We start from the raw sequence: 20020 nt of genomic DNA on the forward strand, positions 1-20020 counted from the left end.
GTCAAAGTCAAACCAGAAGTTGGTGTAACAATTTTACCATTTGCCTTTGTTTTTTGTTTTTCCCCCTTTAAAAAAGCTTGCCTGTTTCTTGACCTATTGGACGTATTATCATAGCTATTATTGTCGACAGGAACAGTGGTCCTAAACTATGAAAATAAGAAACAAGTTGTTATAAACTGGAATTACCATTTAAATACCCACAGACATAAAACTGTATCCCTACCAGCTCCAAAGGCACGGCCAGCCTTGATTATTTATCCACAGAGCCTCTGAGATCATACCAATGATGCCATATTTAAGTCTAGTTAAGTTTAGATTCCCACCTGTGTGCACCATAAACAACGTAGCCGACATATAATTCACAGATCAGCGCAGATCGACATGTTACCAACACGTGTGTATGCGTAAAAGAGGAGTACACCCACCGCTCCCAGAGAGGTTTTATAATTACACACACAGAAAGCCTCTCACGGCTTCACTCTTACTCTTAAAGCTCATCCATCTTGTTTAACTTTATCCTCTGGGAATTTTCCCCCTCTTTAGCGTTATCAGCATATAGATTAAAAATGTAAACACCCACTATAGATCATCTTATTTGTAGAACATTTGTCAGGTAAAAGCTCAGCTTTCTGCCAATTAAGTCTCTGAGGCAACTCCAATTTAGAATAAATTAATGAATGATGCTGTAACAAGCTGGGTTTGTTTGTTTGTTTTTTCACGTTTCTATGTTCCATGTGAGAACAGACGGTATAGTTTAACGAGCGATTGTCGAGTAAAATCACTCTAATGAACAGCTAGGCAGCTAAATATCTCCATGAATACAATATAGTTTTCCTCAGAGACCAAGCTGACAGATAAATGCAAATCATACAAAAAACAGTTGTGACTGGCCTCTAACAATACTGGGGCTGGGTCCAAGAAGTAGGTTTAGTGGGTTATCTGGATAACTTTGTTGTCAGTTATCCAGATAACTCAGTAAACCTTCTACTTGAAACAGGTCTCCAACTGGATAGGCACCCGAGAGCCTCAGTCAAATAAAGCACATGTGGCATTGTGAAGCTGAATGAATGTATCTACTCTAATGTCTTGATTTTCTATTATCTATTCATGTACTATGATTAAGTATTTATAATGGCTGCAAAAGGTCCACATTTCTTTTAACCTAGGCTGGATTAAAGAAGCCTTTCTCTACACGTATTACTCATTTCTTTTAAGGTGAAAATGGTAATCTGGAGAATATCAAAAGCACACATTTTAGCTCACAATATGCAAAGGCTGTTTGCTTGAAACTGGCATATATGGCTTTTCTTCTCACTTGATCACACACATGCACATCCCTTTGAGCTGCCTGCAGCCTCCAAGTGAGCTTGGCTTGCTGTGAGGAGCTCGGTGTGATCTCTTGTTTGTTGGAAGATAAAGGACATGGATATGGCTGGACATACATTATAAGCCGTGGGTCATCAGGTGGTCTTTCAGGCTGCGGCTGCCATATTTATTTCAGAGGGAAAGAGAGAAAATAACAAAAGGGAGAAAAACCAAACAGAAATTAGCCTGTGCAAAGAGACAGCAGATGGGAGATAGGTTGAGAAAGTAAAATAACTGAATATGATGGCTGACAATGGCTTAACAGAAAATTAAGGAGCTGGGGAGTGAATGTGTGAGGATAATTTGAAGATGCTAGAGGACAGATGTAGCGTGACTGTAAATACAAGTAAGGGTCACAGAGCTTTGCTTTCAGTCATAGTGAAATAATTATTAATGGTCAGCCCACTTGTCTTGTCATCTTTCTCCTTGACTGATCATGGCAGCAGGCTGCACACTCACCATGATGTGTGTCCCCAGTCTCAGAGGTGGTCAGGAGGACTACAGGAAGAAGGTAATTATGCACTCGTTCACACCTTTCCCTTTGGAAATGAAGTCAATTTTACATCAAAACATGCGCATCACCAACAATCCACATACAATTTATAAAAAGGCGCACAAATACTCAAACACAAGATTTTTTTTTTTAGAAAAAACAGTACAGTACCGATCATGTGATCATGTGTAATTTCAATGCCTTATGTCAGTTATTAATGAATGAAATTAAAGACCTTTGAAAACAAATCAATATGTATCATTTAACAAAATTCCCTGTATGTTCCTCAAACGAACAAAAATCTTTTTAGAAATGCAGGTAATGGATAGCTTCAATACAGCAATCTGGAGATATAAAATATTGATGGACATTCAAGTAAAATTATTGGCTAACAAATACTCAGCTCAGTCATATTGTGTGATTTGGACAAACATCACCAAGTTTCAAGAAACTCAGGCTACCTGAATAAGTTCTGCAGATTTCAAGTGGATTGTTTTCTGTCAGCAAACTCTTGCAGATTTGAATACTTTCACTACAAAACTGCGATTAAAAGAGTACAAAATAAATTGGGTTATATTCTAGATTTTTCTTATTATGAATTTCCAATGAAAAGCCAAAGTCTGACATATTCCTTTGCACATCAATCTCCTTTGTTGTGCAATAACTATTAAAAACACATCAATGAGACACACTGTTGCACTGGGTGACATGTTCCTTCATCACGATGAACATGGGCACCGTCGTTTACTCAGAGTTGATTCTGCAAACGCCGTCCTGCTGCCGTAAATACTCAACAGTCCCCAAACTACTTCTATTTACTAACAATTGCTAAAAACTACAGTGCCCAGCTGTTTTAGAAAGTTTTAAAAATGACACTGTATATTCACAACATGTTTTAAAGTCTTCTGTAGGAAATAATGGGCTTTCAGAGTGGGGAAAAAACAGACTAACACATCGCTTGGTCTTTTCAAGGGATTTGTTCGCAATAACAAAAATATAGAATATCACCTGCCTTATCCTGTAATATTTCCCCATTTGGACATGAACACATTGTGAGACACGCTTTCAGAATCTGCACTTTCCAACCTTGAATTTCAGTCCTTTATTCTCTCATCCTCAACTAATATGTCTCACTGAACTTTTACTCCTCTTCTCCAACGACACCCCACCACTCCTGAGTGGGAGCCTCCTGGCTCTTCTGGTTGGAGTCTCCATGAAGCCCCTCTTCTCTCTCTGCCTGCTCCCAGTCCAGCTCTTTAAACGAGGTTCCCCCGGAGCTTCTCCCTCTGTAGTCTTTATCCCCTTGATCCTGGATAGGCACAGAGTGGGCCGAGGATGCTGCCAGGGACGTCTCTCTGCTGTCTGACGGGAGAACCCCACTCCCCGAGCTGTATTCACTGTTTGAGTCTGCACCTAGAGCAGTGATAAAACAAAAGGAGGGGATGGACAGATGGTGAGAGGACTTCTATAAACAAACGCCACATGAGAAAAGCTGGGCTGCCCAAAAATCCAGTGCTGGGATTCAACCAAAATCTGCATGATGGTGTTTAAGCTGCACTGTGACTTCAGTCCAGAATAACTATTATCTCTTCAATAAATTGTGCAAACTTTACATAAAACTTATCAACTATTTAGAAATTATATTGTATGGAGGAAAATGTATCTTCAAATGAAATGTTGTCTAGCATGTTTCATACAATTTGACCAAATATGCTTTAGAAAGATTGTTAAAATAGTTCAAGGACATAAAACAAGAGTCTACAGCCACACCAGCGGCTAACATGCTCACAAAGACAAAGTTAACATGCTTGTCTTTACCAGGTATAATGTTTACCATGGTCATGTTTAGTTTAGCATGTTAGCTTACAAACATTTTCTAATTAGCTCTAAACACAAAGTACAGCTGAGGTTGTTTAGTTCATTTAGTTACGCAGGTATTAAAGTATTGAATAAGTTGAAAATTTGACATGATGATGGCGCTAGATGAAAAGTCAGGGGATCACTTGATTATTCAAGTTATTACAATTCATGCTGAGGGAGAGATTAATGTCTTTACCAAGTTTTATTTCATTTCATCCATCCAATAGTGGTCAAATATTTCACGCAAAACCACAAATGTAAATCTCAAGGTGGCACTGGAGGAATTGTCAGAGGGTCACCAAAGTCAGACGGATTTCATGTCTGTAAAGTTTGTGCCAATCCATCTAGTAAATGTTGAGATATTTCACAGGAATGGAAACTATGACCTGTTGGTGGTGCCAGATGAAAAGTGAGGGGATCTCGAAAGTCATTAGGGTTCATCTTCTGGGGACCACGAACGTCTGTACAAAATTTCATAGCAATTCAACCAACAATTGTTGAGACATTTTACCATAAAACAAAAACATCAAGCTCATGGTGGCACAAGAGGAAAAGTCAGAGGATCACAAAGTAGTAGTATTCATCCTCGAGGGACCATGAATGTCCCACCGGAAGACTAATGTTACCACCCATACAGTCATGCTGTAACAGCCGTAAGGCAGTGACAAAATAAAGATAACCTGTGTCCTTAAGAGATACTGGATTATATTTTTTGATTTTTGTAAATGAAACCCCAAAACTACTTAACTGGTGGATACAAGAGAACAGATTTCTTCAAAAGCCATGCAAGCCTGTGGTTTTCCTACAATTATTAGGCAACACCTTGTGCTGCGGCATGAAGTCAGAACTCAAAATAGACAGTGAAATGTTGTTAATTAGAAACTCCTGTAATCTAAAGGTCTTCTGCTCAGTAATTAGACGGCTTCATAGAAGCAGCCCAACTACTTGACTCCCCAGTGTTTTTGTAGTTTGTTCCTTGCAGGTTAATAGGATCAATTTCATACATGTGTGTGCCAGTCTGTTGACCTTTTGTCTTTGTGTGGCTTTGAGTGTTTCCACATAACACCTTTCTCAAACCAATATCTCCTAAGCCAGCCTGTCATCAACTGCAGACATGATGATGATGATGATGATGATGATGATGACGATACACACAAATGGCAAGAACTAACCTTTCATATGAAACAGTGGACAGAAACCAGAAGGAGGCTAATCGTCATGTTACAGGTGACAAATACATTATGACATGGGGCAAAGGTAAGGAGGAAGAGGTGACTGAGGTTTGTGCAGTTAACAGAATGACAGGTTGACAGTCTTCTAACTGCAGTGCATTTCAATTTAGGAAAAACTAAAGCTTTAAGCAAAGAGTGTATCATAAAGTCACAAGTTATCAGCGCTCAAAGTCACCAATTATCAATCAACAAATGTCTCAGAAAATCTGTTCAACATTTCATTCTTGGTATTCATAATGAACACTGGCTGTAACCTAAACAAAGTCCTACATAGATTTGACGAAGGTGAAGACAAAGACAACAAATATAGTGGGAGTCGCTGCTGACTTTGTCAATAACTTTGTGACAGGCTCTTGAGACACCAAACAGTAAAGCAAGACAACTTTTTTTTTTTCATTCCTCATTAAACTTCAAAGGTAGAAAACAACACACACTTCAGAGACATGTTGAAAGTCACACTTCAGAGCTCAGGTTAAGAGACTTCCAACACTACAAGCAAAATACAAAAAGAGGAAATGGTGTTACATAGCAAGATGAAAATAGTACAGAACATTAATTACCCTGAAAATACTTATATCTGAATATATATTGCAAATTAAATCGAGAACATTCAAAAAGCATTCAGGAATAGTCAAAACATAAAAGAACTAACAGCAATCATGCTGTTGTGTCACACATCCCCCCAAAATATGATATTAGAAAAGAAGAGAGAGATGTTGCAGTGGAAATCAGTTCCTGTTGACACAGAATATGAGACTGGGGCCAGGACAGAGGAGCAACACAGGAGTTTGAACAAGAAGTGAACCATGAGAATTTAAACTAATTGCATGTAAACTGCATAGCTGATTGAATGATAAATTATTTATTCCCCACTATGACTGCATACAGTAAACTATGAGGATTTTTTAACCTAGTGGAAGAGAAGTTGTATACGTGAGAAAAAGAAATGAAAGACATACGAATCAGCACTGAACACAATGTACAGAATTAAGTTCTATTTATCTTTAGAAAACTGCATTCAAAATTCAAATAAGAAACAACCAAATCTGAGGGTAGCCACAAGCTCTCACGCTGATTAATTCACACCCACCTCATGTGCATGTGATTGATGAGAAAAATGTAATCAAATATAAAAAATATGCATACTGGGCTCTGAAAGAGCAACAAGTTTGGTCCCATGTTGGTTTTCCTCTGCTGGTTGAACGCCTAAAGCAAGTCACAGAATTTAATCAGTCAATGGGGAAGAAAAATCCCATGTGGATTGGCAGATACACATTAAGCGTGATATCTTCATTTTTTGGGGGCAAAAATTGTCTCTGAATATGATTGGAGGGGTTTAGTGTGGCTCGCAGGCATCAGTCGCTACATGCATCCGAGTGACGGTTGATCCTGTGTTGGAATGAGGAAGACGCTGCAGAATTTGAGCATGTTAAGATTTAATGTGCTTACTCAAACTTAATCTACATAAAGATAATTATTATATTCAGGCTTAAATCCTGTTCGATAAAAATCAGTGCAGACAAATATATTGTGCAACGGGTGACAATCAGAGCTGGAGACTTGAGACCAGAGACTTGGAGTTTAGTTAGACTTCAGTCACAAGGAGAACTTGATGCTTGACTGTTGTTAGACATGACTTGGTGTGATGCTTAAAAACATAAATAAGACTGTGAATGTTCAATTTTTAGGCCTATGCATTAAAATGACTTGATCTCTGCTATGTAATAAACACTATTTACTAACACAGCTTCAAAGGCATTTTGGGAAATACACTTATTTGCTTTCTTTCCAAAAGAGACATGCAAATACTTCTCTCATATCTCTCTGTTAAGTATGAAGGTAGAGCCAGGAGCGATTAGCTTAGCTTAGCATAAAGATTGGAAGCAGGTAGAAACAGTTAGCCTGACTCTGTTAAAAAAGAGGAAATGTTTGCTGTGTCATTTTAATAGTAAACATTCAGAGACCTAAAAGACTTGCAACAGACTTGCAATGTGCTGAGGAAGATTTGTGACATGATTTGGACTCGAGATTTGACGTTGACTTGCCCTTAAAGACTTTAAAATGGCTCTGGTGACAAAGCCGCTAGTGTAGTTCCACAGAGTGAACTATGTTCGAGAATGACAGGGATTTCTAGACTGCTGTCTGACAGAGTGAGGAGCCATGTGTGAGGAGGCTGGGGGTTCATCCAGTCACTGAGACAGAGTCGGTAAGGGGGAGTAGGGGGGTGCGGATGAATGGGTTGGGGGCCAATGGACTAAAGAAGCCTCCAGTGTCCCGAATGCTCCACTGACCAGGCTGAGCTGATCCCAGTGTGACAGGAGCATGGCTACCTGTCACATTATCATTCACAGTCATGGACCCAAATGTCATTCCCACTCTGCACCGCACCCATGACACATGAAAAAGCACTGGATTTGTCAACCCCACTCAGTTTCACTCCACTTTGTAGCAAAGAGTGGAGATCCAGATGGACTATAATCTGATCATTTAGTTCAGAAAATGACAGAAAATACAAAACATAAAGCCCATCACAGTCCAGAGCCCAATGGGACGTCTTCAGACTTGTTTTGTCCGACCAACAGTCCAAAATCCAAAAGCAGCACTTTTGAGAAGCTGAAACCAGAGAATATTTGGCATTTTTGCTTGATAAATTAAACAAATAATCGATTAATTAATTAATTAAAATGACTGCTGATTAATTTTCAATCTAATAATTGCTTTAGCTCCAATCATATCTCATGTATTTCTAAACAACCCATGCTACAGGTTCTACATGAAATTCTGTTTTGTTTTTTTGTGGTTATTTTTTTACATTTGTGTCCTTTAAGTGTCAACCAGGCTGTATTTGGATTCATTATAAGGTCAGCTTGTACTGAATTGAACTGGACTGAACAATATGGCCTCTGCCACAAAGCTGTAGCAATTAGGTGCTATGAAGCCGTTATCATCAAATAGGCTTATTTTCACACTCCATGTCAACTCATGATTAGACTTGCTTCATCTCGCTTCATCCAACATTGACTCTTGAAAACATTCTTTCACAAGCTTTTATGTCTCATGAGGATAAATTGGAATTGTTTTTATGTCTCATGAGGATAAATTGGAATTGTGTTAAAGTGCTTTTGCATCTTTTACATCGAAAACATGTTTTCCATATGGTGTCCGTGAGGCTGTGGACAGCCCCTTGGTGAGTGGCAGCACACTTTCACCAGAGGCTGTTGTGTCTGGGCTTTTCATTAACACCTAAGAAGGTGTCAATCACATATTGCTTCTGCGGGGCTGCTCATAAACAAAACAGCAGTAGAAACAAGGTCCAAATCCCACTTGGTCCCACCCAAGTGGCACCTACCACGGCTGAATGCTAAAGCCAAAACACAAGTGCTTTAACGTGCAGTTTTCTAATGGCCATCAGAAAGTAGCTGACTGACCTGAACTGACTGAGAAAAATCCAAACTTTACTTTCATTAACTGTTTATGTACAATCTTATGTTATTAATTGCTAATTTCACTTCTCTGAAACATGTCTTGGTGGCTATTAAAGTGCTTACAGCAGTACTGATCAATATTTGTATATGAACAATGGGTCAAATGACTAAGTGTAATGTAAAAGGGCAGACAATTGTCACCGACTGTTGATCCCCTCAGCTCTACTGAGAGTTTTAGTATCTTTCAGCTCATTGTTTTGGTTTTACAGCCTGCTACTATACTGTTTTGATTCACTCTTTCTGCGCTAATCAACTTTGTTTCTTGCACCAGCAGAGAAAAGGCTCTAAAAACTGTACACTACCTGCTCAGCACTACAGACTGACAGAGTTAGCACTAACTGCTGAACACAATGGATCATTTTGCAGCAAAAGAGCCAGCTACTTTGCTCAGGCGTTGGTAGAGACCAACAACAGAGCTAAAAAGAGAGTGAATATTGGACTTCAATTTGTCAGGCGGCCAAAAACATGACTCCAAATCAATGCCAATGTTGCTCTGAATCTGCTGCATGTGTAAATAGGGAACTGTTTGCTAACATTTTCACCATATCAACTTTATCGGGTGATAAAGTGTCAGTGTTTAGGTGATCCCCAAGTTCCAAAAAATCTGTTGCAGGTGTGTTAGAAAAGTTTCAAAAGTTTCAAAACAGAAACCGAGTGACATCAGCAGACAGATGTTTTTCGATCATGTATAGTCCCACCACATACAGTAACTAAAAAATAGATTATACTGACCATTATCAGTTTTTAGGCATTTTGTTAAAGAAATGAAAATCAGGACTGATTGAATCAGGATGTCCTACATGTGAGACAAAATCCAATAAGCATAAATGTTGCACTGTAGATATCCTTTATGAAGATGTTTATAAGGATGGAGAAATTATTTCACATCGTGTTGGTCTGCTCATGTACGATACTTGAATACTTGAGTACTTCATAGGTGTTGACGGACAAACATACTGGTTATGTACGGACACTACATTACTTCATTTCTGCTTATGCAGAACATCATGAAGTACACGTACCTGAGACTTCGGAGTCACTGTGCAACTCCTCTTGTTCTGACAGCCTCCTTTCTACCCACCGGACTTCAGGCACATAGAAATCTCCCTGCCGAGCCAGGGGGGCCATGAACTGGACCCGACCCTCTCTGTAGATCTCAATGAACGGGTGTGCACACAGCCTCCTTTCCTGTGGGAGGTGGTGAGAATGAAAGTTCAATTCAAGTTGATTTACAACAAATGCAATAAATAACATTAACATATGTGTTTCCATGTAGTAATTAGTAGTAATTTAAATGAACAATTCAGTCAGTTAAAAAAATCTACCTGCTGTCACAAACTGTTGATTAAAAAGTATGTCTGAAGACAGTGTGTATCTTAAAATTGTCGGTGATAATTTAACTCATCACTGCCCATGTTAAAATGAGTCCTATTAACACTTTCTACCACTGGAACATTTGCTCTGTGTTTGAATACATTCATACATGTAATGGACAGAGGAAACACCACAGCAGGATACACGCCAATAATCCTGTAATAATCCTCAAGTCATTGATTTGATTTGTGAATATGTGGGCACCTCACTGCTCCACCCCTGAACTAACCTCTTCCTCCCGTCTTCACACCCCACATGCAACAACACCTTAAGATCCCGACAATCTGTCTTAATGAATGCTCAGCCTCCACACATTGCGCTGCTGTCTGTTAAAACTGCTGTTCTTCTTCTGTTACTTGTGGAGGTCTCATATGACAGAGACCACTCCACTTCTCCGGGCTCATTAACCTTTCATACACCATGTTTTGTTATTCTGCTCATGCATGGCCAATGTCTGTTGCTTTCACCCTTTTGGCACATGCTAAATGTCGAGCAATACTAGAACACATTTGCAGCTACAGTGCAGTATCTCAATGTGATTAACTATTTAAAGACCATTTGTTTTAATCAGCGAAAAAGTGATGTCAGTTTCCATCACTACTTGTCCGTTTTACAAGTGTAACAGATATGTTTGCAGTTTGATGCAATTTAAACGATTAAATAAACTAGATCTTGAATGTGATTTGATGTGATATTCTTCATTAAATTAAACCACAAGCAATATTATTTCCTTGTGGTGAAAAGGACTCAAAGCGAGTCATGACACACAGACTATTTAGCGTAGTTTAAAATTAGGCTATTGCTTTAATTAAAAGAGGGTGTGACATGGAAACATTAAAGGTCTCATATCATGCTCATTTCAGCTCTATATTTTTATTCTGGGACTCCACTAGAGAAGCTTTGCATGATTCACAGGTCAACAAAGTCCTTATTTATCTTATACTGGCCCTTTATGCAGCCCCTCAGTTCACCCTCTGTCTGAAACAAGCCGTTTTAGACAAACTGAACAACCTTCAAAAACTTGAAGAATAGTCCTGAGCAGAGCAGGTCGAGCTTTTTGATACTTTCACAGTATCTATATAGCACCTAGACCTGCTTTATAATCAAGACAGGCATGGAAATCTCACTTTCTACAATATGGGACCTTTAAACTGAGAATAACAGCATGGTATTACTGTATAGTAATGAAGACCTCTGTATTCACACCTATCACTCTTCCCCATCTCCAAACCCTGTGCTTCATCACTAAGAAGCACACAAGTTGAACTACATTAAACTGTATTAGATGTTAGACCATAAATCATTTCTTACACTATGCCAAATTCATGACATCTCTCCATAAGTTGAAACGTTTCAGATTATTATTGTTTCTTGACAGATCCTGGGAGTCCCTGTGCCCCTTGCTGACATTCCAGTTTCCATCAAAGTGGAAGTGGTGACAAACAGGTTACTGTTTAGTGGAACAACAGGATCGTTGCACACGTAGGATCTGATAATCAGGCTTGTAGACTGAACAGACACACATAAGAAAGATACTTTATAGGAGATAGCCGACTTCTTATCAAACTCTAGCCTATCATCTCTCTCACCATCTGTCTCTCAGCCCAATTATGACAGCGGTGACGCTCCTCTCGCTGCCATCTGCGGGAACAACGTTGTCAGTTTCAGTGATTTCAGCACCATCAATTATTGGTGCATATTTCCTTCAGAAACATCTGTGTATCCTCATTGGCTTGGCTCATCAGCTGGAGTCAGACATGGACTGCTACATATTGCATATTGATGTGCACGCATGCATGCAGATATACACACACACGTTTTGTTTAGAAATTCAGACACTAAATAAATGATCAAATGAGAAAATAAAGTATGGTGCTGGCACATTGTCGGAACAGTAGCTACATCGAGGGGTTCAGCGTTAATATTTCACTGGTAAATTATGATTTGTCAGAATGATCTTTGCTTTAATTTAAAGAGTACAATGGATGCACAAGAAATTTGATTTGGCTAGTTGGTGCTGAAAGTTTTGCAACGAAGGATCAGAGAGAAGCTCACTAATATAGCACTGCAGACAAGATGTACCAAATAAGAGTAGACTCAACAGTCTAATGGCACACTTAAAAGATCCAAGCACAAAAGCATCATATGCCGGGGGGCATATGATGATTACCCTTAGAGGACAATAATAGAAACAACTAACCAAAAATTAATATAAAGCGGTTAACAGAGAGAGGAGCCACTCTTCCTTTCGCTTTCTGAACAGCTTCTGTCCTTTTTTTCCACTTCTTTCATACAAATCCTTTTCAGTAGGACGACCTACAGTTCATTAAGGGATAAAGAAAGTGGGCTTCTGTTTGCTTCACAACATCCTGTGAAGAATTAGTGACATTTAGGTCTGATGATTCACATACGATGTCCAGTTTTACACTGACATTCTTAACAACAATTTTGGATTTGCTTCGCAGTGTTTACGGGGTCCTGGCCTGGGTCTAATGTCACTGGGACATTATTTACATTGTGGGAATTGGAAACATTGTGAGGAAATTGTGTTTACAACGGAAATTAAGGTACATCATGTTCTGCAAAATGGCCCAATAGACATCAGCAATTATCTGAAGGTGCAGAACAAAAACATGACCTAATGAGTCCTTCAAGATGGCAAAAGACACTTCAGGTTAAAAACATATTCTGGCTTTCTAAAAATGTGAACAAAACTGGAAGTAGGACGAAACAACTTATCAGGGCCAACTGCTCAGCCACCCTTGTTTTGTGCTATTGTGACTTGATATGAAGGTGTTGGTCAAATTCTTCCAACATATACTCTTCTCTTTGTCAATGCAGTGTAGCTTAGATTACTTTCCCTGCCACATTAAATTGCTTTTTCATTGTGTGACAGATAATTCTAGGTTTCGCGAAATTTCTTTTTCAAATTTAAATAATATAATACATTTTCTTGTAGAAAACTAGCAGCTGAATGAATAATCTGTGCAATTGATTATTTTAAAGTTTCTACTGAAAATGAATCTAATTCAAACGACTTCCTTGTAAAAACAGAAGGCAGAAGACGCATTACCACATTAAAGTTTCAAATAAATAAAGTAAAACTGCTCTTCGGCAGGAGGTGGAGGGGTGAGTACTTCTGACTCAGACCAACAGTGATGGCCAGACAAGTGAGTGAAGAACAAAGGAATGCTAAATGCTAATTCATTCTGAACAGATAAATATTCAGCGAGAGGACTCTAAACATAACTTGCTGTTTTTATGTCTTTGTGAGTTGGAAGTTCTCCAGGAAGTTAATAACAAATGTACTCTAAAATAAGAGGCTTTCATTTAGCTTAAACTACAAATAAAGACATAACCATGAAAAAGTTTTTTTTCCATTAAATTTCCGCAACTTGACAGCTGCAGCTGTTTAATACCAAAATAATCATTGTTTAGACTTTAAGTATTTTATTTACATGTACAATAAACAATACACTTTTAGCTAAGAAATATCCCAAATATCATACCTCTGCTGCACAGAAAGGCAGATAAAAAAATATGTCTATGCAAAAATACCAGAGGCTATCCCAGCAGCAGGGCAGCACTTGGACTGTCTATTGTGTCTGAAGAGCAGCCCAGAAGCCACAGGCATCACCATTAGGGCCTGAGTTCTTTTTTTATTTATTTATTTATTGTGAAACCGGAGAACACCCTTATTATCTGTGCACCCACACATGGAACCTATACCTATTACTTAGTTGAGTAAAACAACAACGTGAGGTCAGTTTCTCTGCGTCTTATAATCAGAGAACAAAGCCCTGGGATGGAGGACAGACAAATAATTAGACCAGCAGTGGAATCACTGAGACAAACTATGCACAGTAGGCTTTTGTAATTGGGTAGGGGGCTGTGGATAGTGTACTTATTGATTTTTGTTAGATTTTCTCCATTCTCCTCTCCTGCAGTATCAGGGCCTCGGGAGCCAGGACAACACTTGAGGCAGTCCAGAGTAACAGGGTCATAGTAAGGTCATTTTTTTCTTCATATCCTCTCTCCATCCCTCCTTCATTTTTGGACAGAGAGAAATCTGTTATTTTGTTTCTCTGGCATGAAAACATTATTACATTGTACCATTATTAAGAGAATAGACATGGGAAATTACAAGGGCCAACAGACCACAACATCACCTTACTTTGATGAAATTGTTTTCAAATTTGGCAGACCTGGATATATCCATCTTTGCTTCATGTTGCCGTATGCTTGTTTTCAAGTCTTGACAAACACCATAACTGGGTACATGAGATGATTCTCACCATCACCATCTATGCGTTTCAAAATAAAGCCCAAATATGGAAGAGAGCAGAAGCATCTTCAGGAGTAGATGCTGCCCTTCACATGCTTTTCAAGCACACATCAGCCTGTGCAGGGGGTGTTTTATGAGCAACCATTCAAAGGGCACCATGGAAGCTCAATTAATGGGTTATAGAAAGCTTAATTATTGTGCTAATTCACATGCCACAGTTAAATAAACCTTGTTATTATGGTGCTTTGTTATACTGAAACATTGTGAAGGCAAATCTGCATCAACAAAGGATTAAAAATGAATGAAATTAGTTTTGAGTGTAGGGGATTACCAAAAACATCACATACATCAAGTGCGTACACACAGCCCTTTAATCACCTCGCAAGCACTTTCTCATGCTAGCTGTGTATTTGTAGCCACTCTGCAGAATCCTGAAGGATAGTCTACATGAAGAAGGGGATGTGCTTGTGCCCTCTATTTCCAGGGTACTAGCCTGGGGAACAACATCTGCACGGGACCCCTGTGCAAATACATCACATGTGCCCTTGGATAAATAAATGAAACTGTACAGGGTATTTTTAGGGCTCTAAAACAAGATTTCTGGTCCCCCCCCGGTACAACACAGCTTTACACTTATGCTTGATAAGTTCCTTTTTCCTGGAAAGTCGTGGAGGCTCCACACCAGTTCATCATATAACACTGCACATACATATATAATTCTACAAACAACATATTTATTTTATTCAACTGTTTGCTGCTGTAGTTGTGTAGTGCACTGGTCACATTATAGATATTTAATAACAGATATTTACAAGCACACTATAACCTTATTCCTGATAGTTTTCATGAGGGTGGATGTGTGGTAGCCTTGGAAACAACTTGCCAGTGCCAAAAAAAATAAAATAAATACAAGGACTTTTGACTTTTTCTGGAGTGCTTTTTGTGTTTATAATTCTAATCAAATCAAGAAATCAGACTAAAGTATGTGAGGGCAACTGCTTTGACAGATTGATATGTAATCTTGGTCTGTTCCTCGGGGCATGCTTACTGTGATTTTGATTGTAATTATATTAATAATTAAGGTGTTAACAGGTGCAATAGTGCATTTAAACAGCTCAAAGAGAAATACAGATTGTCGAAGAATAATATCTTTAGATATTACCAGATAAAGACACTTACACTAACACAATAAACCAGATACCAGCTTAAAACACAGATGTACAGTATATGATTTTCTATAATTATGATTATAACCCATGCAAATATGACTTGTGTTCCCAAGTACAAGAGTATAATAATTAAACTTTGTTTATGTCAAAGACAAAATATTGGGATAGGTTTGATATTTCTTGTATGTTTCTTCATGTGTTTGAATTTTTAATTGTTTATGTCTATTGTTAGTATGTTTATTACATTTCTACAAAGAGGTATTATACTGTATATTTACCATGTTACTGATATAATGAAGCTTTACAGTAACAACATCTCAAAACAACTTGCACGTGTAAAGATACATGTTGCTCCAAATTCAGGTGTAATACAAAAGCAACTGCAGTTACTGTCAGTGCGACATGTGAAAGATTAAGATTAAAACAGGGCACAGACACTTTAATGCCAGAGGTCCATGAAGACATTTTGGCATCACTGTGGTAGCCCCAAGTCCTCCAAGTCTCTTTCACAATGCACCACACCAACACAGTCTCCTTCACATCACTCATGGTGTAATGTAGCCCAACCCACTGAGGCACCCGCTGAAGAGATGAAGACTCTTATGCAACTGTACAGAGCAGTCATCATCATCGATGGTGTCATTTTACCAAAATATTTCAGTATATTTCGGTAGCGATTAGCCTTATAGAGAGCAATGTGTAAATCTTGATGATATCAGTTGCTGTAGGAGCAAATACTGAAACTGAAATGATTCATTTCATTCCATTTAAACAACACTACCGGTCTTTTCTGATATGACAAAAAAAGATGAAATAGTTGCATGTTTTTATGTGATCGAGGAATTCTGAGTAAACTGGAAGAAATAAAACAGACCTTATGAGCCAATACTATTAATATCCAAAAAATGATACTGCAAATTAGCAAAGCCATGTATTTGACCAGCAGTGAGGTCGAGCGATTTGTTTCCCTTATTGTTTTTTTGTTTATTTATTTACTTTTCCAGTTTTTTCCCTCTTAAGAATTACATTTTTAAGTGATAAATTGTGAGTCTTGTTGTCAAGGAATGTTAGTAAGTGCACATTTTACGAATCTGTTTTACTGTTTTACTAATTTCCCTAATGAGCAGCAATTCACTGATATACAAAAGAAGAGTAAATGTCTCTCCAGTGTGGAGCTGGAAGTGTTGGTGGGGTAGACAGCACCAAAGAGCTCTCTGCCTCAAAGAAGGGATATTTTACCAGCGCGCAAAGAGGCACTCTGGGACGGAAAATATAGTGAATACATTTGGGCACCAGAGGAGTGATTTCGATAAGGAAAATAGTGCTGGTACTGTAGAAGCAGAGAAAACAAAGTCAAGCCTCACACAAATAAAGCCTCTACTGTAGGCACAAGCTACCAGAGGTGGTTCTGTAGAGGAGCCATTAACTCCCAACACACAAAGAAATAAGATATGCTTTTCTCAGGTGACTCTTTATGAATCAAATCCACTTCAAATTTTCATGAATCCCTCCCATTATCTGGTGGCTCGGTTTAGTCCTAAGACCAAATAACAGAGAGACCCTGATGAACCTGTTCTCCTGAGCACAATTCCCCCAAAATAATGCCTTATGATAAGAAAACAAGGTTTTCGCAGAATCACCATCAATGGGACAAATCAACAGAATGTCAGATCCTGTGCATCACAAAAGTGTTATGGTATCTTCATTATATATTTATCTATCAATTATACACAGCTCCCAAGCTCGAAATGACAACTTCAACTTTCAGCTTTCTCCACAGCAGCAGACAGGCAGTCAGAAAACATGCCTGGGTTGCCACAGAACGATGCCCTTCTACAGATAATGGTGATAACACCTTAACCGCCATGCTAACCAGGCCAGACACTGTGTGCAGCAGTAACACAGGGAGGAATGAAGAGCCGTGGATCAGGCTGAGTGGTTGGAAGAAATGCTTCTCATGCAGAATCACAAAGCAACATAAATGTAATGAGGGTCTCATCTCATTGGAATTATAGTTGAGATAATATCAAACTTGCATCATTTTTAAAAGAATCAAATCAAACCCCAGAATTTTAGCAATACTCATAATAAACAACAATCCTAATTGATTCTCAGGTGGGCTTCAACTGTACAGACCAACATTGAGTTATCTGCCGTAGAGTTCATGCATGTGGTGAGAATAATATGTTACAGAGGTTCCAAAGGGAATAAATCAAAACTATTAACATTTTCCAGCATTTGACTGTGTCTAAAAGAAGCAAGTTCAGAGGGACCATTAATAACCCAGGGGGCTTTGCACCTCCTGTACCTTAGAGAAAAAAAGAGTGAGCCTGGATGAAACAAAGACAGTGAGAAATTGACGGAGAAAAGTGAATAGCTGCTGACCATGGGGCGATTGAAGGGGAAAACAGAGACTTTTTTTTCAGAGGAAAACAGCCGACAAATGATCAGTCTGAGACGGATACAAATAACAACCTCTGCCTCAACAATGGCCCCTCGTCTCCTGAGGAGAAAAGCAAAAGGAACTGAACACCGCTGTCAGCAGTGAAGAGGACTGCTGATGGAACAAAGTGGCAGATAAGTGCTCCCAACCATTGAACTGGATTCATATAATCTGTAAACAGGGCGGTTTTTAGATATATTAAGTATAATTTACCATTTCCTGATGAGCAAGAAAATAGCAACTCTAAACCCACCACTCAAGCTATTTCTATTCAACAACAATCAGCACAACAAAACATAATACAGATAGACAAAATACACCAGCGACACACAACAAGCTCCCAACTTTAACAACCCCCCCCCCCCCCCCCCCCCCCCACAATCAATCACAGATCATTTGATGGCGTACAAGAGAATAAAGTAACTGCACCAATTGATTTGAAAAATTGATCTGCAACACCAAAAACTTCGTATTTGCTTCCAATAGCCAGTGAAAGCATGGGGTAAAGGTAGAAGTTACATTTGAAAAGTCATGTAAATATAATAATTATTATTGATAATAAAGGAAAGATAATAAAAGGGGAACACCTTTCCTAAAACAAAGGTAAATTAAAAGAACAAGAACTCATCTGCTGTCTCAGAGAGTGTAGAGGCTACGTGTCTCCATGTTAATGTAAGTATTAAGACACTTTAATCCAGGATGATAGAGTCTGGCATCTGATGAGTTAGCTGGATAATGTCAGTTACAGTATAATGTTGTTTATGATGCAGGCCTTGATCATCTTGTCATTTTCCAAGGTAAAAAGGCGTTTTTTAATTCTTGATTCTTGTGTGTTCCCTCTTTTAGCAACATTTTCACAAAATGGACACTAAATGAATACCAAGAAAACCGCAGCCTATGTTTTATAAGGGCAAGTTTGTCCTGTTATCATTACATTGCAGATTATACAACATATTATATGACTTTAGCACTTGGAAAGTGGTAGAATTGTTTGTGAGTTTTTTCTTCTTTACAAAACTCATCTAATCTGTGTTGCCGCAGGAGGTTGAGCAAGTTTGCTTTACTGAAGATGTTTGGTGTCACAGCTATTTGAAAGACACATCAACAAAATACAACTAGTAAGTTCAAAAGGTTCGAGGCTTTCATGGTGCACACACTGCAGAGGACACAACATGTTTGCAATATTTACAAGCTTGTGTGTGTGTGTGTGTGAATAAACATTACCAAACAAGCTTTACTGTCCGTGCCTGTTTAGCTACACATACGTCCTGTATATACAGGACCAAGTGCTAATAGAAATAGTTAAAGTATAGAATTATCTCTGATTTAGTCCAGTTGTCACTTTAGGGTAATTCTGGTCATATTTGCTGAGGCATGCTTGAGTTCAGATTGCAGATGACATGGGTCAATGAATATGAGGAAGACATATGCAGCAGATTACATAATACATAATACATGATACTTCCAACAGAGGAAGAAACGTGGTAAATAGAACAGAAAAATAACACCTTTTCAGAATTGAGAACCAAGACATGTTTTGGTGCTAAATGCTGCGGGGACACTACCAACTTCGGCTGCATAAGGTAAAAGGTAATATTCACCTGATGGTTGATAATGACAGCAGCAGTCTTTTTAGGGGCTGCAGGGCACAGACTGTCCCTCTTACAGATAACATGACCATAAGACCATGCCTTCTATCTTATCCCAAAGGACATTGCAGTTTTTCTGAACACTGAGAAAAACAGAAATTGGAAAATGGAATTGAACCGTCGCCAAAACTTCCACACTGGTACTAAACTCCGCTGACTAAAATTACACTCTTGTAACAATGGACTCACGATGGACAGCTTTATACAACCCTTTTCACATATGCAGCAGTGCTCCTCAAGTGGAGTTCCGCCTTCAGGATTTTAGAAGTCAGAAAAACTGAAACAGTGACCTTTGGGTTGAAATTGCCATTTGCTGACAGTGTGTCAGCTCTTTTGTTAGGTTCCTCTGTTATACAACTTAAGTGTGTGAATCAAGGGGCACTGCAAAGCCAACAGTAGCACTCAGTGGCAACAGAACGTGTAATTGAGGGGACAGTGACATCTGACCGCTTCCTGTAGTCTGTGTGTTAATGACAGTAATCTGTAAGATTATGTAGGATACCACTCCATCAGAGCCGTGCGACCCTCCTCTCGCTAGCGATTTACTTTCCCTTCATTTCTTTTCCTTTACTTGTCTAAACATACCCAATGAAACCCTCATATTCATGCTGTACTTCTTCTCTTTTTCTGTTTCGCAGACCTACAATAGCGATTCCTCAATAGTA

General features: G+C 38.7%; 1 protein-coding gene across 1 annotated transcript in view; it reads right to left on the reverse strand.

Annotated features, from left to right (window-relative positions):
• Positions 1-2986: 2986 nt before the first annotated feature.
• LOC139282418 (testis-expressed protein 264) overlaps positions 2987-20020 on the reverse strand; it is a 30016-nt gene continuing 12982 nt past the window's right edge. The window contains exons 3-4 of the mRNA XM_070902120.1: positions 9458-9623; positions 2987-3271 (exon numbers count right to left, since the gene is read on the reverse strand). Of these exons, the coding sequence (XP_070758221.1) occupies positions 3000-3271; positions 9458-9623 (438 nt within the window). The 3' untranslated portion in view covers positions 2987-2999. The remainder of the gene's footprint in view (positions 3272-9457; positions 9624-20020) is intronic.

This window comes from Enoplosus armatus, chromosome 3, assembly GCF_043641665.1.
Source record: "Enoplosus armatus isolate fEnoArm2 chromosome 3, fEnoArm2.hap1, whole genome shotgun sequence".
In the NCBI taxonomy this organism is placed as follows: domain Eukaryota; kingdom Metazoa; phylum Chordata; class Actinopteri; order Centrarchiformes; family Enoplosidae; genus Enoplosus; species Enoplosus armatus.